The sequence below is a fragment of the Ursus maritimus genome, unplaced genomic scaffold (assembly GCF_017311325.1).
Source record: "Ursus maritimus isolate PB19 unplaced genomic scaffold, ASM1731132v1 scaffold_34, whole genome shotgun sequence".
NCBI classification, from domain to species: Eukaryota; Metazoa; Chordata; class Mammalia; order Carnivora; family Ursidae; genus Ursus; species Ursus maritimus.
This window is the reverse complement of record NW_024426008.1, coordinates 17,663,699-17,686,393: the sequence shown is the minus strand read 5'-3', so window position 1 is coordinate 17,686,393 and position 22,695 is coordinate 17,663,699. Positions and strand designations below refer to the sequence as shown.

The following is a 22,695-nucleotide window of genomic DNA, read 5'->3' as shown; positions in this document are numbered from 1 at the left end:
GTTCAAAATAATGATGGGGAGCAAGCCTCACTGATTGTCTGAGATCCTTTAAATAATCTCTGTGTGGAACTACTACTGAGTTCTCCTAGACATGAAAACAGCCAGAATTTCTAAGAGCAAAACTGCTGAGAAATAAGAGTCATCCTTTTTTAAAGATAAAGACTTTTTACGAAGTCTCTATACTGCTTGTCGATGATGACGACCTTTTGGCAATGGTACAGAAAAGCTGCAGTTGGTAGGGGAAGTGCTACTTAAGAGGGTAAAATAAAACTCTTCAGTTATGACTGAAGATCTGAGATGATAGATGCCAAGTTCCTTATTCCGAAGTGAGGCCCCACATCTGTCACATAGAACATGCGAAGCATTTGGGCAGTAACTGATTCCGAGCCTCTTGGTCTCTCATCCACCTTGAAGATTAAAAAAAAGAAAGAAAAGGTTGAAATTGAAGAGACCTGGCTGAGAGTATTTGGAATTTGGAAGAGTCCTTTAGAGAGAATTTACATTCTGAGTTCCACCCCTCGTTTCCCATGGGATAAGCTACGTCCTGCTGTAGTGTGGGGCCTCAAGGATATCTGGCGGCAGGGAATTTGAGTAACTGTTACCCTGAAGTTGGGGAACTTGGTTGAGTGAGGTCAGACTTATTCCTGAAGCAGCCTGTGGCATCACACAGGGAACTTGACTTGGAAAGTACCTGCGCTTCCTAAAGTATGGGTCAGAGGAGTCTGCTTTCTGGGGACCCTATAAGCAACATAAGAAAGAAATGTCAGGGGCGCCTGGGTGGCACAGCGGTTAAGCGTCTGCCTTCGGCTCAGGGTGTCATCCCAGCGATCTGGGATCGAGCCCCACATCAGGCTCTTCTGCTATGAGCCTGCTTCTTCCTCTCCCACTCCCCCTGCTTGTGTTCCCTCTCTCGCTGGCTGTCTCTATCTCTGTCAAATAAATAAAAAAAATCTTAAAAAAAAAAAAAAAGAAAGAAATGTCAGTTAGTGATCAACTAAAATGAATCTTTCCAAGAGAGATTCTTCTGGGTGTTAAGTTACCCTCAGCAGAAAGAGTCTGGTTACCCTCAAATGTGGAACTTGAGGGGAAATTATAAATGACTTTCTCTTTCCCTGTACCAGTTACCCAGTTAAAAGTTACTGTTCTACTACTGGGATTTCTTAAATGCCACACATATAGGAAGAGTTCATCTTGCAAGATTAGAAGTTGGGACTTTGAGAAAAATTGATACTCAGGAAAATGGGGAATAAGAATGATGTTATGAAGTGAACTTCCTAAACATACATTAGATATATTTTATATTACCATTTGACTCAAGCGAGATCTTATTATGCAAATTTAATGGAAATTTTAGTGATTATCCTGCAAGTAAAAGACTTTTAAACATATGGTAGTGCTTTTATAAATTACCCACCCTTATGTCAGGTTATGAACATTTCTAGACCAAAGTGATTTTTCACATTAAAATGGTGTAGGATTTGGTTTGCCCACATGCAACAGAAACCACAAATCAACAGTGGCTGTTCACATAAGGTTTTATTCTTTTATGTAAAAAGTCTGGATGATAACTGGTCAGGACTGGTATGGAAGTTTGTCAGAAACCTACTCCTAGCTTTCTACCCTCCATCCCTGTGCAGAGCCCAAGATGGCTGCCAGAAACCTGTCATTATGTCCACATTTCACGCAGGAGGAAAAGGAAAAAAGAAGCGGGACCTTTCCTGGAGGTTGAATAAATTACTTCCATTTATGCCTCATTGTTCAGAACCAGTCACTGGTCATATTTAAGTATGAAGGAGACTAGAGTGCACTTGCTGTGATGAGCACCAGGTGTTGTATGGAAGTATTGAATCACTATATTGTACACTTGAAACTAATATTACAACATATGTTAACTAACTGGAATTTAAATAAAAACTTTAAACTTTTTTTTTTTTTAAATAAAGGAACTGGAAAATGTAGTCTGAAACATCAGGTCCCCACCTAAAATTTTGGAGTTCTAATACTGATGAAGATGGGAGGTCTAAAATTGAAGGACAGCATTTGCCCCTGATACAGGAAATAGAGGTTAAGAGTGGGTGCTGGAGACAGATGGCTTCTCTTTCATTCTTGGCTCCACCCCTTACTAGGTTGTAACTTTGATCAAGAGTCTGAAACTTTCCACGTCTTTATTTCCTCGGGTGTGAAGTGGGAATAGTAGAGTTTTCATGAATACTTAATGTGAAGACATTTAGAATAGTGTCTAGCTGTGTGCTCTTGTCATTACCATTATCCCCATGATTTACTGCAACTCACTAAGCTGTAGTCAGTCGAGCTTCTGGAGTTTGTCTACTACACTAGCCTGGCACTTCACAGATGTGGATCGATGAATGAATAAGTCAGGCTGCATGTTTTGAATTGTAGAACTTCTACTTTCTCGCTGGTTTACCTGGGCCTTGCTTATTCTGTTTCAGCCTCAGTTTTTCCTTCCTTAAAATGAAGATAAACTATGCCAAGTGTTTTTCCTTTCTCCCTTCAGATCTACTTTCCCTCCTTCTCAACCCTACTCTGCCACAGAGGCTGACCTTTATGGACAGCTTCAGTGATCTTCCTTGCCCTCTGGCTTTCTGTTGGGATTAGCCTGTGGAAGGCACTGACAGGTGCCTTTGGGTCAGCCTTGCACATGAAAACAAAATGGTGCCTAGTAATTTTTTTTCCCAAAAGAAAGGTCTTATTTTTGTTAAAGTGTATAATATGAAGCTCAATACAGTATCTCTTACCATTGACCTGTGAACCTGGGACTCTATGAGGAAGAGTAGTTGAGCAAAAGGGTATAGGAGTCAAAGCTGGGAAATTGGGCTGTGTGGCTGGTGATTCAGGAGGTTGAAGTCTTCGAGAGTAGTGGTCAGAGAAGCCAAAGGTCTATAGAGCCATGGGGTAGACCAGGGAACCAGGGCCAGAGACTATAGTTAAAATTGCTTTGAGTAGGATAGTTTCCTAGTCATAGCAGAGCTTTATTATACCAACCCAAAGTGGACCAAAGGTGTTTGACTATAGCTATGATACTCTTGCAGTTGAAGTCTCCAAATATCTAAACAGAGGATTTTCTTTCTTTCTTTCTTTCTTTCTTTCTTTCTTTCTTTCTTTCTTTCAAAATCTGGTGCAATTAATGTGACCTAGGGGTTCATTGGATGTCTTCAGGTTTGAAGAAAGTCGTGGGTTCTCTTGGTAGTGGTGAGTTCTGCTTCTCTGCTGTGAACCTTCACATTCACGATCTTCTAGAGTTTGGAATGGAAAGAAATATTGAATCCTCAGCATCCATTTTTGTTTGTTAGATTCCCTAAATACTACTCATGATGCTTCTTCAGTTGATTTGAGTACATCTTACAATTTTCATGTCTTTCTTGTAATAATTGCTTGATAATTTATTGAGTAATCCTCTAATGGAGAAGGGATGGTGGTGGTGGTGCTGCTGGTATCTGAGTACGATGTGATTTACAAAGTGATTGCTACAAACATTTTCTTACTTAGGGAAATTAAAATATACTAACTTTGAGAAGAAAGTAAAAAACATGTAAAGTTAGTATTAAGTTGAATGCATTTCATAGAAACAACCAATTTGATTATTTATTTTCTAATAACACGTCATAAGGAATTGCCATTTTCATATATTTAGGATGAAATAGTTGAACTGCTATGAGATAGTACTTAGTTTTTAATGTCAACAGTATCAATAATTAATATCAGAATGTACTTCAACAAAAATATTTTAGTAACTAACCATTTTTGGCAATGTATCTGTTTTTCTTATATGAGGCTTCCATTTTTCCAGATTTGGATATCAGAAGCACATGAACAAATGGCACAAGTTTATTTAAACAGAGAATTGGCTAAAATAAAGAGAAAGGCTTTATTGAATGATGAAACAATGAGCTCTGGGATTATTGAAAGGTATTCTTACTACTTTCCTTTGCTTACAGAACATACACATGCAGGAAAGGATTTGTATGAGTAGTGAGGAGGTGTAGCGGCCCCAGCTACACGTTACAGGAACACATCAATCATAGTGAACATATCTCAAGCTTCTGTGCTTTCTGTTCATGCCATTCCCTCTGTCTGGAATTCTCTTTCCCTCAATTGTTTGCCAAGCAGCATTACCTATTCTGGGTCCAGCTAAAATGTTACTTCCTCTTTATGCATTTTTTTCTGGTCAGTGTTCTGACTATTTAGTTTTGAACACCAATTCCACAATTTACTTGTGAAATAGTGTCTATAATATAACCTATAAAATGGGAATTATAAAAGTACCTACTTCATAGGTTGCCCTGAAGTTTAGGTGAAAACAAGTATGAAATATACCTAGAAATATTGCTTGACAAGCAGTAAGAATTAGGTAAGCTGTCATTGATCAGGATTAATTGCTCTTATATTCTTGCCTTCTGAGCATTTTGTTTATGTTCTGCACAACGGGTGGACTTGCATTCTAGTTAATTATATGTATGTGTGTTTCCCCTGAAATAGTTCTTTGAGAGTAGGAACTGTTTCTTGCTCATAGATACGTAGTCCTGCAGCTTGGCATCGTGTCTTTCCATGAAAAAGTCTTTCCATAGATCTTGTCTTATGTTGTAATTGTTGAGAAATGCAGTCAAAACAATGACAAAATGCTGAATTTTTCATTTACTTGTTGGGACATTTTATTTTGCAAAGTGCATGAAAGTTGCCAACATGAATAACCTTTAAGAGACTATCATAAAAATTCAGCCCCGGCTGTAACCCCCCATGCATTTGTAATAATTTTCTTCATGGTTATACAAGTTATAATTGGAGGGACGATTCAGAAACTGATCAATCCCATTAATAACTGATGCTTCTGATACAGCATTTTCTCAAGTAAATCAGTTTCTGACTACTCCCACCGTCACGGTTATTCTTGCTCACATAAACAGCAGTTGAAGCAGGTGTTTGACTTGTTATTGCTTGAGCGAGTTGAACTGTACCTACCTCCAGCTGGTAACCTGGTTCACGCAGAAGCTTCTGTTGACCTGTGTTTCTCCACACATTTAACCAGGTATATCCTCAATTTATAGGTACTATCAATTTTATTACAACAATTATTAATATAAAAACCACAAGCCATTTCTCAATACCAAGCAACATTATTTATTTGATTAGTCCTACTTAAAGCCATACTTTTACTACTATCACTCTCTGTCTTAGCCGCCTGAATAACTAGATCATTAGCCAATTGCAGCCTAAATAGTACTACTTTATATGGGACTGTTGAATCACTATATTCTATGCCTGAAATTGATGTAACACTCTATGTTAACCACACTGGAATTAAAATAATAAATGAAAACTTAGAAAAAGGATAAAAAATTCAGCCCCAAATTAGTTTTGTATGGCTTTGAAAGTTTATAAATGTCAGTGTGACATGTTTTCTTAAAATTGTTTTCTTGTTTCCAGGGACACTGGATTACCTGCTACAGGCTTTGGAGCTCTCTTTACTAGACACCCACCAGATCGGCATAAAATGTTAGTAGATCCTAAATGGCTGCAGATTGCACAAAACATTTCTTAATTAATCAAGAGGTTTGTTTGTGAAAGTGAGAGGGTGAGGAGCATACCAAGGCCAACAAAATACCCTTTACATGGCATTTTACAGACTCCTTTCCTTTAACAAAAGGGTTTTTTTCCCCCATCAGTATGCAAATACTAATAATATCATCAATCCTCATTACTCAAGATTCCATATTTGCAAATTCTCCTGCTTGCTAACATTTATTTGTAACCCCAAAATCAGTACTCAGGGTTGAGTCATTCATGATATGCATAGGGTGGTGAAAAGCTTGAGCCACCCGATGTGCACATTTCTGGCTGAGGTGGGACAAAGCACAGCTCTGCCTTCTCATTTCAGCGCTCATACTGTGCGCCAAGTGTCCTTCTCACGGTCTACTTGTGCCATGATTTTTGCATTTTTTGTGTGCTTTTTGTTGGTGATTTTGCTGTCTGAAATGGCTTGCAAGTATAATGTTAAAGCGCTGTCTAATGTCACAAGCACAAGAAGACTGTGATGTGACTTATGGAGAAAATAGATGTGTTGGATAAGCTTACTTCAGGCATGAGTTATAATGCTGTTGGCCATGTTCATTGTTAATGAATAACAATATATATTAAACAGAGACACACATAAAACCAGGTTACGTACTGGTTGTTTGATGAAAATGTTGTGAGCAGAGGCTCTCAGGATCCTACCCCCATGTTTCCCCTAAGAGCAGTGGTTCAGTATTTGCTAATTCAGTGTTTGTGGTGCCTTTATAGAACATTACTATGAGTAATGAGAGTTGACTATAGAGCAGGGCACTGCTATTTTTTGCTGATTAAAGAAATATATTTATTTGGGGGCAGCATGGCTTGTTACTGTAGAAAAGAAATTTGTCTTCCATTCATCTTTCTAAAGAAGACAAACTTTCATAATTTCTGTACTGATATATAGATAAGTGATATGGAAATATGGGTACTTACAAGCATGATGAAATTCTAAGTATTGGGTTGTGTATTATGTAGATATGGATACATGTCATCATTACCAGAAATTTTGATGTTTTGCTTCGTTTGAGAAATGTCTGGCATTAGAACTAAGCTACTTTGCAGTCTGCCTGGGGTTAGGGTGGGAAGTGTCCTAAATGATAATGTCCCACCCCATTTCACAGTCATTTGTAATTCTGGCCAGGGGCTCTAACAGTGCAGATCCTAACACTGATCCCTCCTATGAGGCTGGCCTGGCCTATGTCTCCCACAGCCGGCTGTAGCGTATCCAAGTGGGCTCAAAGATCCACAGGGAGTTTCCCCAGAATGATCCCTGAGGAGGGTGGACTTCTGGCTTCCATGAAAGTGATGAGCTAAAAACATTCCACTGGCTCCCTTCCCTGCCCTGAAATCTGGAAATTTCAGCAAAGACATGGAAAGGCAGAATGAATCCAGAGGCAGACTTGAAAACTGTATCAAAACTTTGAGAAACTCTAAAGAAAATGATGGGTTAGTGGAGGAGAGGGCTGGGAGACAGGAAAGGGGAAGAAGAGAGAAGACAAAAGTTGAAGTCTCTGGATGGAGTCTTGGGCCAGTCCAGGGTGGGAGCTGTGATCTCAGTTGGCCAGGCTTAGATGGGAGCTGAATGAATCTTGTATATTGTGCTTGCAAACATGGAGTTACATACTCCAAGTTAGATTTTTCTGCATTGACTTTGCATGCTGTTTTCAGTCCAGCACAGAAAACGAGACACCAGGGCCCTACCTAATAGATGATTTGATATCAACAGTCTACCTCCCTGAAACTCTGATCTCAGTGTTGAAATCCGTAATGCCAGCCACAGATGGCCAGTAGGGCTCAGAGTTGTTTCTTCCAACTCTAGTTCAAGAAAGCAGTCTTGGATACAGAGGAACTAAGCAGCGCATCTAAAGGAGAAAGAAATGCCAAGGAAAACAAGTGCAGTTGAGCCCAGAGATCTGCAGTAGAAGCACTTTATCTCCCTCCCTCACAGCGAAGACACCGCTGACCCTCTCTTTTCAATGGGCCACCTTTGTAGTCATCAAAGCAGAGGTAACCGATGGTCTCAGGAATGATACTGATGAAGTCCCAGTTAAAAAATATCATGACACATCTAAAGAATAAAAGTATCATGAAGAATGACAGGACATAGGCAACCTATAGAGGAAGCAAACCTGATAGAACAAGTGGAACAGGAATTTAAAGCTGTATTATTTGGGGGAATAAAGGAAACAGTTGCAAAAATAGGGAAAATAATAAAAGTCAAGTTGATGTTCACCTTCCAACAGCAACACTGGATTGCAAGGGTATAACACTGAAGTGTTGAAGGAAAAGAATTATGAACCTGGAACTATTGAAATGGGAGGGTCAAATAAAGATATCTTCAGGCACACAAGGACTGGTTTCAGACTTACTATCCTGCCATGCATAATTCTAGAACAGGGCAAAATGTGGTAGGCAACTGTTGTCAGTCATTGGGTAGCAGCTGTGTGGCTCAGTGCTCCTTGAAATGAGAGGGGAGTGTCTCATTCTCTTCTGACTTACTCTCTGAGGATACTTCGTTCAGCTTTGGTGCAGAGAGGTGAGCCCAAGTTTAGAGCAGTATTCTTGTGGAGCTGGGAATTAGGAATAGGAATTTAGAGCTTCTGATGTGACTCAAATTTGTAGGACAAGGTATTGGAGGGAAGAACGTTGTGTGTGGAGGTGGGAACAGGAGTCCGCATGGAGTTCTCCCTGGGTTCTTGGTCGAGGATGAGGCTCTGTATGCACTAAGGAAAAAATAGCTACCCCTGTTTTGAAAAGATCATATAGAACTGTCTGCAGCATATTCTGAAATTTTGCAGTGGTGCTCCCTCCTGCGTGGTGGTATTTCGTAGCGGGTTCCAGGGCTATGTTACCTGCCTTCAAATCCTGGCGCTGCCACTTACCAGCTATGTGATCTTGGGCAAGTTACCTACCATTTTGTACCTCAGTTTCTTCATTCATAAAATGATAATTATAAAGGCATATGTGTTCGGGGGTCGCCGTGATGATTAAGCAAGTTAATATACATAAGATAATTAAAACAGTAATTGATGTGTACATGATAAGTGCTGTCTAGAAACTCCTATCTATCAATTCAGGGAAGTGTTCTTAATTTACTTCATTGATGATTTATACCTTCCAGTTTTTGTGTTCTTTCTTTTTGGAAATCCTTTATTTGGATGTTGAATTGCTTGGCCTGGTCCTCTAATTTTCTTGTCTTTCTGTTTTATTTTTGCTTTACTATCTACTCTCTTTCTTCAACCCTACTGTTGAGTTTTTTTTTAAATCTGTTTTTGTAAGATCCTTTTTTAATTTCATGACCTTAGTATCTTATCTATCTAGGGATGTTAATAATTGTTTTCCTTAAATTTTTTTTCTCCATGTATAGTCTCTATTTCCTCTAAAATGCTTTTTTTGTTTGTTATTTTAGCATATGGTATCTGTCTTACATGCTAGAAGCTTTCTTTTTTTTTTTTACTTTAAAAAATTAACAGCTTTATTGAAGTATAATTTAAATACCATAAAATTCACCAATTTTAAGTGTACAATTCAATGATTTTTAGCATATTTGCAGAATTTTGCAACCATCACCAAAATCTAATTTTAGAACAATTCTATCACCCCAAAAGAACTTTATGCTTACTAGAGACCCTCCTCATTCTCACCCCCAGCCCTAGGCAAACACTAATCCACTTTCTTTTATTTATTTATTTATTTATTTATTTATTTATTTCATTTTATTTTAATGTTTTTTTATTATATTATGTTAGTCACCATACAGTACATCCCTGGTTTCCGATGTAAAGCTCGATGCTTCATTAGTTGCATATAACACCCAGTGCACCATGCAACACGAAGCTTTCTTGAGATACCTGATAATCAGTCCTTGCTTTTCTGCTCATGATTAACAGCCTGAGAGTGAAGCTTACTGACTTGGAGCTTTACTGGAGAGATCTAGGTGGGTCTGCTTTTTGTTTTTGTTTTTCCCCCCAGAAGCCCTGGTGTCAGTAGTCTTTCCTCTTGGGCTGGTCAGATTCCCCGAGGAAGTGCCCTTACTTGACCATCTGACAGGTGAACTGCTGGTGCCTGTGTTCTTGAAGTGATCAGGGTATTTTGCTGGGACATCAATATTAATCTTCCATTATGTATGGTCACTGAACCATGTTGTTGATCAATGACTTTCTCTTTTACCCTTTCTAGAGAATACATTTCTAGCTTCCTGCTGGAAGAGAAGAGGGGCAGTTACCCAGCAATGGGGAATGGCAGAAGGGCCTGGAGCTCTAACAGCTTCTCAAGCAGCTCTAACCCAATCCTCCCTTGCTGATTTAGAATTTATTCAGCTTTCTGCTAAGTCAGAGACCACTTATTCATCTTCTCTCAAGCTTCCAAAATTTGTTTCTCTTGTTCCTTTTCCTATTCTCCTTATTCTTGTAGATTAATTTTTTAAAGCCTCTTTAATATGGTTTTAGTGGAGCTTTTTGAAGAAGCAAAGTGCAGTGTGTACCTTTAATCTTGACTGTGAAGTTGTCAAGTCTCATCTGAAATGTCACCTCCTTCAGAGGACCTTCCCTTGCTACTGTCACTCCCAGCCCCCATGACTTGGTAGGTCCCCTGTGGGTGTCCATGACGCTGTATGCTTCTTTCATCCTAATGCTATTCATCTTGGTTGCGATTACTTGCATTCCTGTTTGTCTTTCTTGCTAAACTCAATGCTCTAAAGGGCAAAACTGTCACAGCTCTATCCCCAGCGTCTATAGCCACTGCACAGTTATTGTTTTTTGAACAAATGGATTATTTCTAATGTGGAACAGAAAAATTTTTTAAAAGTATTTTTATTTATTTTTGCAAGAGAGAGAGAAAGAGAGAGAGAGAGAACGAGTGGAGGGGGAGAGGAAGAGAGAGAAGCAGGCTCCCCGATGAGCAGGGAGCCCGAAGGGGGACTCGATCCCAGGACCCTAGCATCATGACCTGAGCTGAAAGCAGATGCTTAATTGACTGAGCCAGCCAAGTGCCCTGGAATAGAAGATTCTAATGGAAGAGAGATATTGCTGTTTCCTAGCTTATTTGATTTAGGGCTTCAAGACCTGTAGAACCAAAAGTTGTTCTGAGTTCTATTCTGGTGAATGCATTAGAAGACATAATCTTTTAGAAAACCAGTCCTTATTAGTTTGAATTGCTGAATTACTTGTTTGTCTTATTTGATTATTAGCACGGAAATAAATAAATGAGCAACTGTCCTTCACTAATACCGTATGTAATTTCGTCTTTCAGTTAATGTATACTAATTACAGTGTGTTCCATACCATAGAATGCTGTGATGTTTTAGAATCTTCTCTCTTTAATATTAAAAATTCTTTTGCTTCTTGCCAACTGTACAGCTGTGGAAGTTAAATGTCAACTTTAAAAGGCAATGAATAAGAATGAGTTTGCTCAATGGACCAAAGTAATGTGCTTCAACTTATAAAAGAAAGGCTGTAATCATAATGTAAATTTAAACTTCTAGTTACCTCTTAACAAAAAAGAAAAAAAAATCAGAATATAGGAATAGCTTTGTTATTAAGGAGACATTAGTCAGATGCATTTATCTTAATTTTTAGATAACATCCATTATATTGTGATGGCATTTGACAGTCTCTTTCTTTTCTCACAACTTAACTGATAGCCAACCCACTTTATTTTGGACCAATGTGAAGAAGACACACACCTTTCCTACTTAAACTGGCAACAAACATCTCTGGAACATACTGAAAATCAGAACTAGAGTGTTTGGACACCACTTATCACTCCTGACCTTAACCAGAGAAAAGGACTTTGTGGATAATTCCTTCCATGTATGTCACAGACTGAGATAATTTTTTTTTTCTTTTAGAGAGCAAAAGAGAAAGAGCGCAAAGGGGAAGGGAAGGGCAGAGAATCCAAAACAAGCTCCACCCCCACACAACCCTGAAGTCATGACCTGATCCAAAATCAAGAGTCAGACACTTAACAGACTGAGCCACCCAGGCACCCCGACTGAGATAAGTTTTTAAAAATTGTAATACAGGGAGCAGTAAGGTTGATACTAAAAGTGATATCAATGACTTAATTTTGAAAATTGAAATTTACATACATTGAGGCTAGATTGAGCTTCTCTAGAACTAGAGTTACTGTTTCTCTTGAGAGTTGGTTATATTTCTTTCAGTGAGTTTCCAAGGAATTAACAGTGACCAGTGATGGAAGGAGGGAGAGGGAGGCCCAAAGACCTTAGCCATCAACAGTGTTCTTCCGGTCTCAGATGGGGACAGTTGCATGTGTGTGGCATCTCTGACATGGATCCTTTTACTACATGGATAGAATCCTTAAAGGCACAGAAACTTAATGAGAGACACATTTCCTTTAAGGCACATAGGAAATGTGGATAAGAAGATGAATCTAATTAGTAAGTTAAGAGGCTTGCTTTGCCCTCCTATCTTGTTCTTGAGAATTCTGAAGCAACTTTCACTTAATTTGGAAGCTCTTTATGGAAAGTGAACTCACTGATGATCAGAAGGCCCTGGATACATGATTATCTTATCTTATACAAAATCATTTTATGATTGCCCATAGGAACAGACAGTTGTAGCTGATGCATTCTAAGAAGTAAGGTTTTCCATGTATAGTATTTGGACCACATCTGTGACCATTAAACAGTCAACCAACCAGAAACCAAAACAACCGAACAATCGAAACAAACAACAAAAGCTTTATCAAGCAGGTCCAATTTCGTAAATGAGATTTAGTATAAATATAATTTTAAGGCCTTATTTCTCAGAAGCCCTTATTTAAATATGCATATGTAACCATGCATGGTCCTGGGATAGTGGCTCACAGGAAAAGCTAGGTTTTTTTTTACAGGGAAAAGCCAACTCTGGCATAGAATATGGGCTGGGTAAGAAGCATGCCCATGGGAGCCTGTGTCAGTTTGAGGGCAGCCAAGAAGTGCTGACTACCAACCGAAGGATGGAGAAGTATGAAAAGTAGACCTCTTACAAGGACAGCTGTAACTACTGTGTCTCGTCATTTTTACCAAATTTCATCATCTCCCGGTGGTAGTGATTAGTGTAGATTGTCAAAATTTTATCATAAATGTTTCTTGTTTCCAGAAGTCATCTAAGCTCTTATGTGATTCACATGACTGGAAAAGAAAGAAATTAATAGTGTTTTGGACCATGGGGCAGCTATTTGGACTTAGTGTGGTTTTTTAGGAAAGACATGGTATGAGAAAATAAGAAACATGGGTTCTACTTCTGAACCTGCACTGAACCTGCTATGTGACCTTGTGCTGTCTAATAAGCCTCTCTGGGTTCCAGTTGTTTCCATCTGCAAAATGAGGGGATTGAACCAAATGATCTGTAAAGTCCTTTCCTGCTCTAAAATGTTATGGTTCTAAGGAGAAAGGCATCTGTAGTCACATAAATGGACAAGTTAAATGAGGCCAAAAAGTAGTTCAGGCAGTTAAGTTTTCATTGTTGGTGTAGAGCACTTATCCATATGTGTGTGGAGTGATTACTTCACAGTAGCCATAGCGAGTTCAGGCCACGGCTTAAACTCTTTCAATTTATTTCTCTCACTGGGGCATTTAGCATCTGTAAAACCTTTGGCACTCTTCAGAGGAAAGGGACTGAATATGAATAGTAAGAGGTTTTTTTTTTTTTCTTTTTTTTTCCTTTTCTCAAAGTACAGTGCAAGTCCTTTGCTTTTTTTTCTACTCAGACATTTATGGGGTGGCTTGTCTCTTGGTAAGATACCACCCAGATAGATGTTGAACATTTTTCTGGAGGGAAAAAAAGTAAAAAGAAAAAGAAAAAGAAAAAGAGAAGAGAAGAAAAGAAAAGAAAAAAAAGAAAAGAAAATGCCCTATGATGATGGTGATGAGGATAACAACAAAGAAAATGTGAAGTGGAGAGTGATATGGTGAAAAGACCATGGAAAAGGAGTGAGACAGACCAGCATCCCAGTCTTGATTCCCCTTCTTAGTCATTATAGGACCTTTTGCTTCCCATTCAGTGTAGCGTGGCGGGGCCGTATGTAATGGGCTGATTCCCATTCTCACTCCCACCTCCCACAAGCCCACATGTGGGCCATAGGACCCAGGCCAAGCCACTTAGAAAGCATTCTAGGATAGTAATTGAAGTTTGGGACAAGATTCCCTAACATTTTCCAGGTCTGTGAGTTACAGAGGGCATCTTTCTGCTGGGGAGCATCTATCTGTAAGTGAAGCTAAGCTGATGTGTGGAAAAAGACAGATCTGATGGTATTCTTTTTTTTTTTTTTTTAAAGATTTTATTTATTTATTTGATAGTGAGAGAGACAGCCAGCGAGAGAGGGAACACAAGCGGGGGGGAGTAGGAGAGGAAGAAGCAGGCTCCCAGCGGAGGAGCCTGGTGTGGGGCTCAATCCCAGAATGCCAGGATCACGCCCTGAGCCGAAGGCAGATGCTTAACAACTGAGCCACCCAGGCGCCCCTGATCGTATTCTTTTTATATGTGCTGTTATTTTCCTTCCTTTTTTTTCTTAATTGAGTTTGAATTGGGTTTCTATAACTTACACCTTTAATACTACTAATAAAAAATACTTATATGGTATATATTATGTGCCCAGCACCATTCTAAGTATGCTAACTCATTTACTTTCTACAAAACTCTGTGACTTTGTTCCATCTATATTATCTACCTTCTGTGGTGGGAAAAACAAAAGCACAGAGAAGTCAAGTAACATGTTTAAACTCTCAGAGCAGGTAAGTGATGAGCCAGGATCTTGACTGAGATTGTCTCATGGTCTTAGCCACTCTTCTATGCTGCCTCCCTGAATGATAGGTTAACTAAGGGAACTGTGAACATGGAGATGTTAATTGCTACATTTAGGCAGGCCAGGCCTTGGGCACCAAGCCATTATGGGAAGTATTGGTTCTTCTCTTGAAATTTCTGAATTCAGATTTTCCATTTTTCAAATAATGTGGCTACTGGTTCCTAAGACATATCTTGGTCTTGGCTTGGTACTTTTCCCCTGTCAGGCAGGAATCCTGCCTGAGCTCATATCACCCACCTCGGCTCCCTGGAGTGGGTGACTTGGCTGGTGCTGAGTGATGATGGCTTTTCTAGTTGGCCAAATTTGCTGAAATGATTTTAGAGTCAACCTAGATGCTAATGCTCTTTGCATAATTCCTGCATTTAGGGTATCCTCCCTTAGCTGATGTACATTGAAACCAAATGGCTAAGTAGGTAGGATACTTTTCTATTTATTAATATTTGGGGGTATGGCTCAGGTCCTGGCTTGACTTATGTGCCTTGGCACAGGAGTGTTTTAATGGTGGGTAACAATAACCTATCTTATTGCTATCCTTGCAGGGTAATTCAAATAATTTGATAAGAAAATTTATGCAAAAGCACTCAGTATAGTGCTTTTTAGATCTAAAGTTTTGGCATCACAGTGGATTGATGGCTGACTCAGACCATCCCTGTACGTCTTTATAGACTCTAACTACATTAGAATATCCATTCAGGTTACACCTACCAAACTCACATTCAGGTTTATTTGCATATTCAGGTATGCTCAGTGAGGCCCTCAAGGTGAAACTATGAAGATAGCCTTATTCAATTTACTTATTTGGTCTCTAATCTCCAGAAGTAGCCATCAGCAATTCCCTCCTTCTCTGCACGTGCATGCCACAGCTCCTGTCAAGAGGCAGAGGTTATTTGCCTGTCTTGTGAATCCGGGCTGGCCTTGTGATCACTTTGATCAAGGGAATGTGGCAGAAGCGATGCTCTGGGACGTCTGAGTGCAGACCTTATGAGACTGGTAGTTTCTGCCTTCTGATTCTTGGACTCTAGCAACATGCTGTGAGAAGCTCAAGACACATGGAGGAGAGCCAAGGTGCTGTGTTTGACAGCTCCAACTGAGCTCCCAGACGACAGACAAAACCACCTGCCAGCCATGAGAATGAGCTATATTGGATATTCCAGTCTAGTCAAGTACCTGGATGACTGTAGCTTTAATTGACATCACATGGAGCAAAAAACCACCCAGCTGAGCCCAGTCATCCCACAGAATAATCGGAGATAAGAAAATGGTTGTAATTTTAAGCAGTAACTTTTACACCACAGCAATTGGTAATTGAAGCAACCTTCATGTCTCTAACTATTGTGATTATTTGGCTGCTTCTACCATTAATTGGCCTATGGGTGAATTTTTGTCATTGCTAATCCACTGGGGATAGAAGCAGTTCAAACTTTTGGGACTGATGAGCCAATAAAACAAGTGAGTGGCAAAGATTTTCAAAATGTCAATATTATGGAATTTCTGTTTGATCCTGACATTTCCTTTTATTCCTGTACATTAATGATGAGCCTGTATTACTAGTATTACTCTTTATGATGTTGGAAGGGTATGTGGTTTTCATAATGTTATAATTACTTAAAGTCTTCAGTGGGTCTCAGTGGGTAGTACTATACTATGCATCTTTGAGCTAGAGAAGTGATTTCACAGGAACAAGAACTTTCCAGCATTACAGAAATCTTTGTTGCTATCTGTATTTAATTTGATTCTATATTTGGCACTTACACAGTTACGTTACATATAAGCCTTTTATGCAAAAATTATTAGGCCTGAGGAAATTTTATTTTTCCCTATGTCTGAATTCATTCTTTCAACATAATGAGCACCTACTGTGAATTAGGAACAATAAGTATTCAGAATGTAGAGATAAAAGACACCCCATTTCTGAAGTAGGTCATCGTCTAATTCATGAGACAGAAAAATGACCAGTTAATACTCATGTATCAGTAAGGAATACACTTGGCCAAAAGTAACAGAAAACTTAACTAATAGCAACTTGAATAATTAAGGAATTTGGTCAGCTGGCGTGAAATATGAGGGAGTTAAGACTGGTGTGGCACCCACATGATGTCATCAAGGATGCAGGGTCTTTTTGTCTCTCTTCTCTGCACATTTTGCTAGTAACTTTCATCCTCATAGTGTCAAGAGGCTTGCTATGCCTCCCAACATCAGTATGCTTTAGAGAGGAAGAAGTGCAACAGTGAAGAGGCAGAGAAAGACAAGAGAGAAGGAAGGTTGGAACAGATGTTGAATGGCACCCATGATGGGCATGCCTGGTTCACAGAGTACAGGTTTTCAGTGATAGCAGCTAAAGTTGGAGAGTGATGTTTGGGACAAAGCAGGCAGGGCTTAAAAGCTATCTTAAGGAGTTTGGACTTTATCATGAAGGCAAGAGTGAATGGTTTTCAAGTATGGGTTAGAAACAATAACATTTGTGTTTAAAAAGCAGAAGCAGACTGGTAGATGACTGGAATTGCAGTCAGAAGGCTGTTGAACTAATCAAGGCAAGACATGATAAGGTCTTGACCTTTAGTGATGGTGGTGTGGAGGAAAAGAAGGTTTCATATTTTAGATATATTAAGAGAAAAGAATAGACATCTGCTTGGTAACTGATTAGTTATAAGGGTAGAGAAGACTCAAGGTTGATTCCCAGGCTTTTAGGCATATGGGGGTTAATGGGGCCATTCATTGAGACAGTGAACGTAAGAGGAAGGGCAAATGCCAGATAGCAGGTGGATAGTTGAGCATGAGTCAAGTCACTGACCCAGATCCAATTGCTAATATAAGTGTCCTAACTAGTTCCTCTGCCTCCAGTTGTGTCCCTTTCAATCTGTTCATCATCTTGCAGCTTGAATATTTCAATTAAAATGCAAAGAGAACCATGTTCTTCCATTCTTTAATTAGTATCATTGCAGTATTGTTTTTTCTTCTTGTGTTAATGAGCACATATTATGTGTCTGGCACTGAGCCAAGGGCTTTATGTGCCTTATTTCATTTAATTCTCATTCTTTGAGATAGACATTGCAGCTATCTCCATTAAAAAGGGGCTCAGAGAGGTAAAGTAACTTCCCAGAAGTTCTTTATGTAGTAAGCACCAGAGCTGGGTTTTTTTTTTTTTTTTTCAGGAGACAAGATTTATTTATTTATTTATTTTTATTTTAATAATGATTTTTTATTATATTATGTTAGTCACCATACAGTACATCCCCGGTTTTCGATGTAAGGCTCGATGATTCATTAGTTGTGTATAACACCCAGTGCACCATGCAATATGTGCCCTCCTTACTACCCATCACCAGTCTATCCCATTCCCCCACCCCCCTCCCCTCTGTAGCCCTCAGTTTGTTTCTCATAGTCCATAGTCTCTCATGTTTCATTCCCCCTTCTGATTACCCCCCTTTCTTTATCCCTTTCTTCCCCTACTGATCATTCTAGTTCTTATGTTCCATAGATGAGAGAAATGATATGATAGTTGTCTTTTTCTGCTTGACTTATTTCACTAAGCATTATCTCCTCCAGTGCCGTCCATGTTGTAGCAAATGTTGAGAACTCATTCTTTCTGATTGCTGAGTAATATTCCATTGTATATATGGACCACAACTTCTTAATCCAGTCATCTGTTGCAGGGCATCTCGGCTCCTTCCACGATTTAGCTATTGTGGACATTGCTGCTATGAACATTGGGGTGCATATGGCCCTTCTCTTCACTACGTCTGTATCTTTGGGGTAAATACCCAGTAGTGCAATGGCTGGATCATAGGGTAGCTCAATTTTTAACTTTTTAAGGGACCTCCACACGGTTTTCCAGAGTAGCTGTACCAACTTGCATTCCCACCAACAATGTAGGAGGGATCCCCTTTCTCCACATCCTCTCCAACAATTGTTGTTTCTTGCCTTGTCTATTTTTGCCATTCTAACTGGCGTAAGGTGGTATCTCAGTGTGGTTTTGATTTGAATTTCCTTGATGGCTAATGATTTTGAACATTTTTTCATGTGTCTGTTAGCCATTTGTATGTCTTCATTGGAAAAGTGTCTGTTCATATCTTCTGCCCATTTTTTGATTTGTTTATTTGTTTCTCGTGTATTGAGTTTGAGACGTTCTTTGTAGATCTTGGATACCAGTCCTTTATCTGTAGTGTCATTTGCAAATATCTTCTCCCATTCCGTGGGCTGCCTCTTAGTTTTTCTGACTGTTTCCTTGGATGTGCAGAAACTTTTAATCTTGATGAAGTCCCATAAATTCATTTTATCTTTTGTTTCTCTTGCCTTTGGGGATGTGTCATGAAAAAGGTTGCTTTGGCCGATGTCGTAGAGGTTGCTGCCTATGTTCTCCTCTAGAATTTTGATGGATTCCTGTCTCACATCGAGGTCTTTCATCCATTTGGAGTTTATTTTTGTGTATGGTGTGAGAGAGTGGTCAAGTTTCATTCTTTTGCATGTAGCTGTCCAATTTTCCCAGCACCATTTATTGAAGAGACTGTCTTTTTCCCACCGGATGTTTTTTCCTGCTTTATCAAATATTAGTTGCCCAAAGAGCCGAGGGTCCATTTCTGGGCTCTCTATTCTGTTCCATTGGTCTATGTGTCTGTTTTTGTGCCAGTACCATGCTGTCTTTGTGATCACAGCTTTGTAGTACAGCTCGAAATCCGGCATTGTGATGCCCCCAGCTTTGTTTTTCCTTTTCAACAGTTCCTTGGAGATTCGGGGCCTTTTCTGTTTCCATACAAATTTAAGGACTGTTTGTTCCAGTTCTTTGAAAAATGTCCTTGGTATTTTGATCGGGATAGCATTGAAAGTGTAGATTGCTCTGGGTAGCATGGACATTTTAACTATGTTAATTCTTCCGATCCATGAGCATGGAATATCTTTCCATCTTTTTATGTCTTCCTCAATGTCTTTCAAGAGTGATTTATAGTTTCTAGAATATAGGTCCTTTACGTCTCTGGTTAAGTTAATTCCAAGGTAACGTATGGTTTTTGGTGCTATTGTAAATGGGATGGATTCCCTAATTTCTCTTTCTTCGGTCTCGTTATTCGTGTATAGAAATGCAACTGATTTCTGAGCATTGATTTTGTATCCCGCCACGTTACTGAATTGCTCTATAACTTCTAATAGTTTGGGAGTGGCTTCTTTTGGGTTTTCCATATAGAGTATCATGTCATCTGCAAAGAGAGACATTTTGACTTCTTCTTTGCCAATTTGAATACCTTTGATCCCTTTTTGTCGTCTGATTGCTGTTGCAAGGACTTCTAGTACTATGTTGAATAATAGTGGCGAGAGTGGGCATCCTTGTCGAGTTCCTGATCTTAAGGGAAAGGCTTCCAGCTTTTCCCCATTGAGAATAATATTTGCAGTAGGCTTTTCATAGATGGCTTTTATGAGATTGAGAAATGTACCTTCTATTCCTACACTCTGAAGGGTTTTAATCAGGAAAGGATGCTGTATTTTGTCAAATGCTTTTTCGGCATCGATTGAGAGGATCATATGGTTCCTGAGTCTTTTCTTGTTGATATGATGTATCACGCTGATTGATTTGCGAATATTGAACCACGCTTGCATCCCAGGTATGAATCCCACTTGATCGTGATGGATAATCCTTTTAATGTACTGTTGGATTCTATTAGCAAGTATCTTGTTGAGGATTTTGGCGTCCATATTCATTAGGGAAATCGGTCTGTAATTCTCCTTTTTGATGGGGTCTTTGCCTGGTTTGGGGATCAAGGTAATATTGGCCTCATAGAATGAGTTTGGTAGCTTTCCTTCTGTTTCTATTTTTTGAAATAGCTTTAGGAGAATAGGTATTATTTCTTCTTTGAATGTTTGGTAGAATTCCCCAGGAAAACCGTCCGGGCCTGGAGTTTTGTTATTTGGAAGGTTGTTTATCACTGACTCAATTTCTTCATAATTAATTGGCCTGTTTAAGGAATCAATTTCTTCCGGTTTCAATCTTGGTAGTTTATAGGTTTCCAGGAAGGATTCCATCTCTTCCAGATTGCTTAGTTTATTGGCATATAGCTGTTGATAAAAATTTCTAATAATCCTTCCAATTTCAATGGTGTTCGTCGTGACCTCTCCTTTTTCATTCATAATTTTAATAATCTGGGTCCTTTCTCTTTTCTTTTGGATAAGTCTTGCCAGTGGTCTGTCAATTTTATTGATTCTCTCAAAGAACCAGCTTCTAGTCCTGTTGATCTGCTCTACTGTACTTCTGGTTTCTGCTTGATTGATTTCAGCTCTAATTTTGGTCAACTGCTTCCTCGTGCGTGGATTAGGCCTGTCCCTCTGTTGCTGTTCCAGCTTCTTGAGGTGAGAATATAAAAACTGCATTTTAGATTTTTCTATTCTTTTGAGTGAGGCTTGGATGGCTATGTATTTCCCCCTTAGGACTGCCTTTGCAGTATCCCATAGGTTTTGGACTGTTGTATTTTCATTCTCATTGGTCTCCATAAATTGTTTAATTTGATTTTTGATTTCCTGGTTTATCGAGTCATTCCTGAGCAGGATGGTTCTTAGTCTCCAAGTGTTTGAGTTTCTTCCAAATTTTTCCTTGTGGTTGAGTTCCAATTTCAGAGCGTTGTGGTCTGAGAATATGCAGGGGATAATTTCAATCTTTTGGTATCGGCTGAGACCTGTTTTGTGTCCCAGAACATGGTCTATTCTTGAAAATGTTCCATGGGCATTAGAATAGAATGAGTATTCTTTGGTTCTGGGGTGTAGTGTTCTATATATATCTAAGAGGTCCAACTCGTCGAGTATGGCATTCAAAGCCTTTGATTCTTTGCTTAGTTTTTGCCAGGGTGTTCTGTCTATTTCTGAGAGTGGAGTGTTGAGGTCCCCTACTATTAATGTATTTTTATCTATATGTCTCTTTATTCTGGTTAAGAGTTGGCTTGTGTATCTTGCTGCTCCCCTGTTGGGGGCATATATATTTATAATTGTCATATCCACTTGTTGAATACTTCCTTTAAGAATAATATAGTGCCCTTCTGCATCTCTAACTATAGTCTGTAGTTTAAAATCCAATTTATCTGATATGAGAATTGCTACCCCAGCTTTCTTTTGAGGTCCATTTGCGTGAAAGATGGTACTCCATCCCCTTACTCTCAGTCTGAATGCATCTTTGGGTTCGAAATGAGTCTCTTGTAGACAGCAAATGGATGGGTCATTTCTTTTTATCCAATCTGCAACCCTGTGGCGTTAAAGCAAGAATTTAAACCATTAATGTTCAGGCTGAGTACTGAGAGATATGCTTTTAATTCTGCCATGTTGTCAGTAAAGTCTTTGTTTGTATTGGCTGTGACTTTCTGTTTTGTATCACTCTTGGGGCCTTTTTACTTTTATAGAACCCCCCGTAATACCTCCTGTAGGGCTCAGAGCTGGGTTTTAAACTCATGTCTGGTCTGTGTGACTGCAGAGCTTGTGTCCTTAGTAACTATAGTACATTGTATTTCATGCTGAAATGTGTAGAGTGCTCCATTTCCTTCAAAGTACTTTCACATGCATTATCTATTATCTGTTTCCTCCTAACATTTATACAAGGTCCTATGAGTAGGTATCTTCCTAATTGTACAGGCAAGGAAATCAAAGCACAGAGATAATCAAAGAATCCAATTTCTCATTAATTAATCTATCCTTCTAGTCTGTAAGTATTTATGGAAGAGATACTGATGGGGTAATTAAGATGTAAAGGGTTTAAATGACTTGCTGAAGGCCCCATGACCACTTGGTGGTAAAAGCAGAGACTAAAATCTCTGGGTTTTCAGGTGTGTTCTTGATGGAAGGGGAGAACTGCTTCCAAACTGCTAGGGAACTTAGCAAGGGCTTAGCTTGGATCCGGAGTAAAAGCAGACTCAAATTGTCCTCTATTTCATCTGTTCTCTCCACTTCTTGCCCACTAACTTCCTCAAGGTTGATACCTACGGTGGACCTAAGGGTATAATGCTAAGTAAAATAAGTCAGTCAGAGAAGGACAAATAAGGTATGATTTCATTCATATGTGGAGTTTAAGAAATAAAACAAATGAACAACAAAGAAAACAAGAGACAAACAAAAAAACCAGACTTCTAAATACAGAGAATAAACTAGTGGTGGCTACGGGGGAGGTAAATGGGGGGGGGTGAGTGAAATAGAGAAGGGGGATGAAGAGTACACTTCTCGTGAGGAGCACTGAGTCATGTATAGAATTGTTGAATCATATTGCACATCTGAAACTAATCTAACACTGTATGTTAATTATTTTTTAAATGAGGGAGTAAACAAAGATAGAGAAAGATGAGAGGACCCCCCCCCCCCCCC

The 22,695-nt window shown here is 39.2% G+C and overlaps 1 protein-coding gene across 1 annotated transcript in view; it reads left to right on the top strand.

Moving 5' to 3' along the window:
• Window positions 1-22,695, top strand: part of CUNH9orf135 (chromosome unknown C9orf135 homolog) — a 77,912-nt gene that overhangs the window by 31,020 nt on the left and 24,197 nt on the right. Inside the window, exons 3-4 of the mRNA XM_008690945.2 lie at window positions 3,809-3,927; window positions 5,443-5,511. Of these exons, the coding sequence (XP_008689167.1) occupies window positions 3,809-3,927; window positions 5,443-5,511 (188 nt within the window). The remainder of the gene's footprint in view (window positions 1-3,808; window positions 3,928-5,442; window positions 5,512-22,695) is intronic.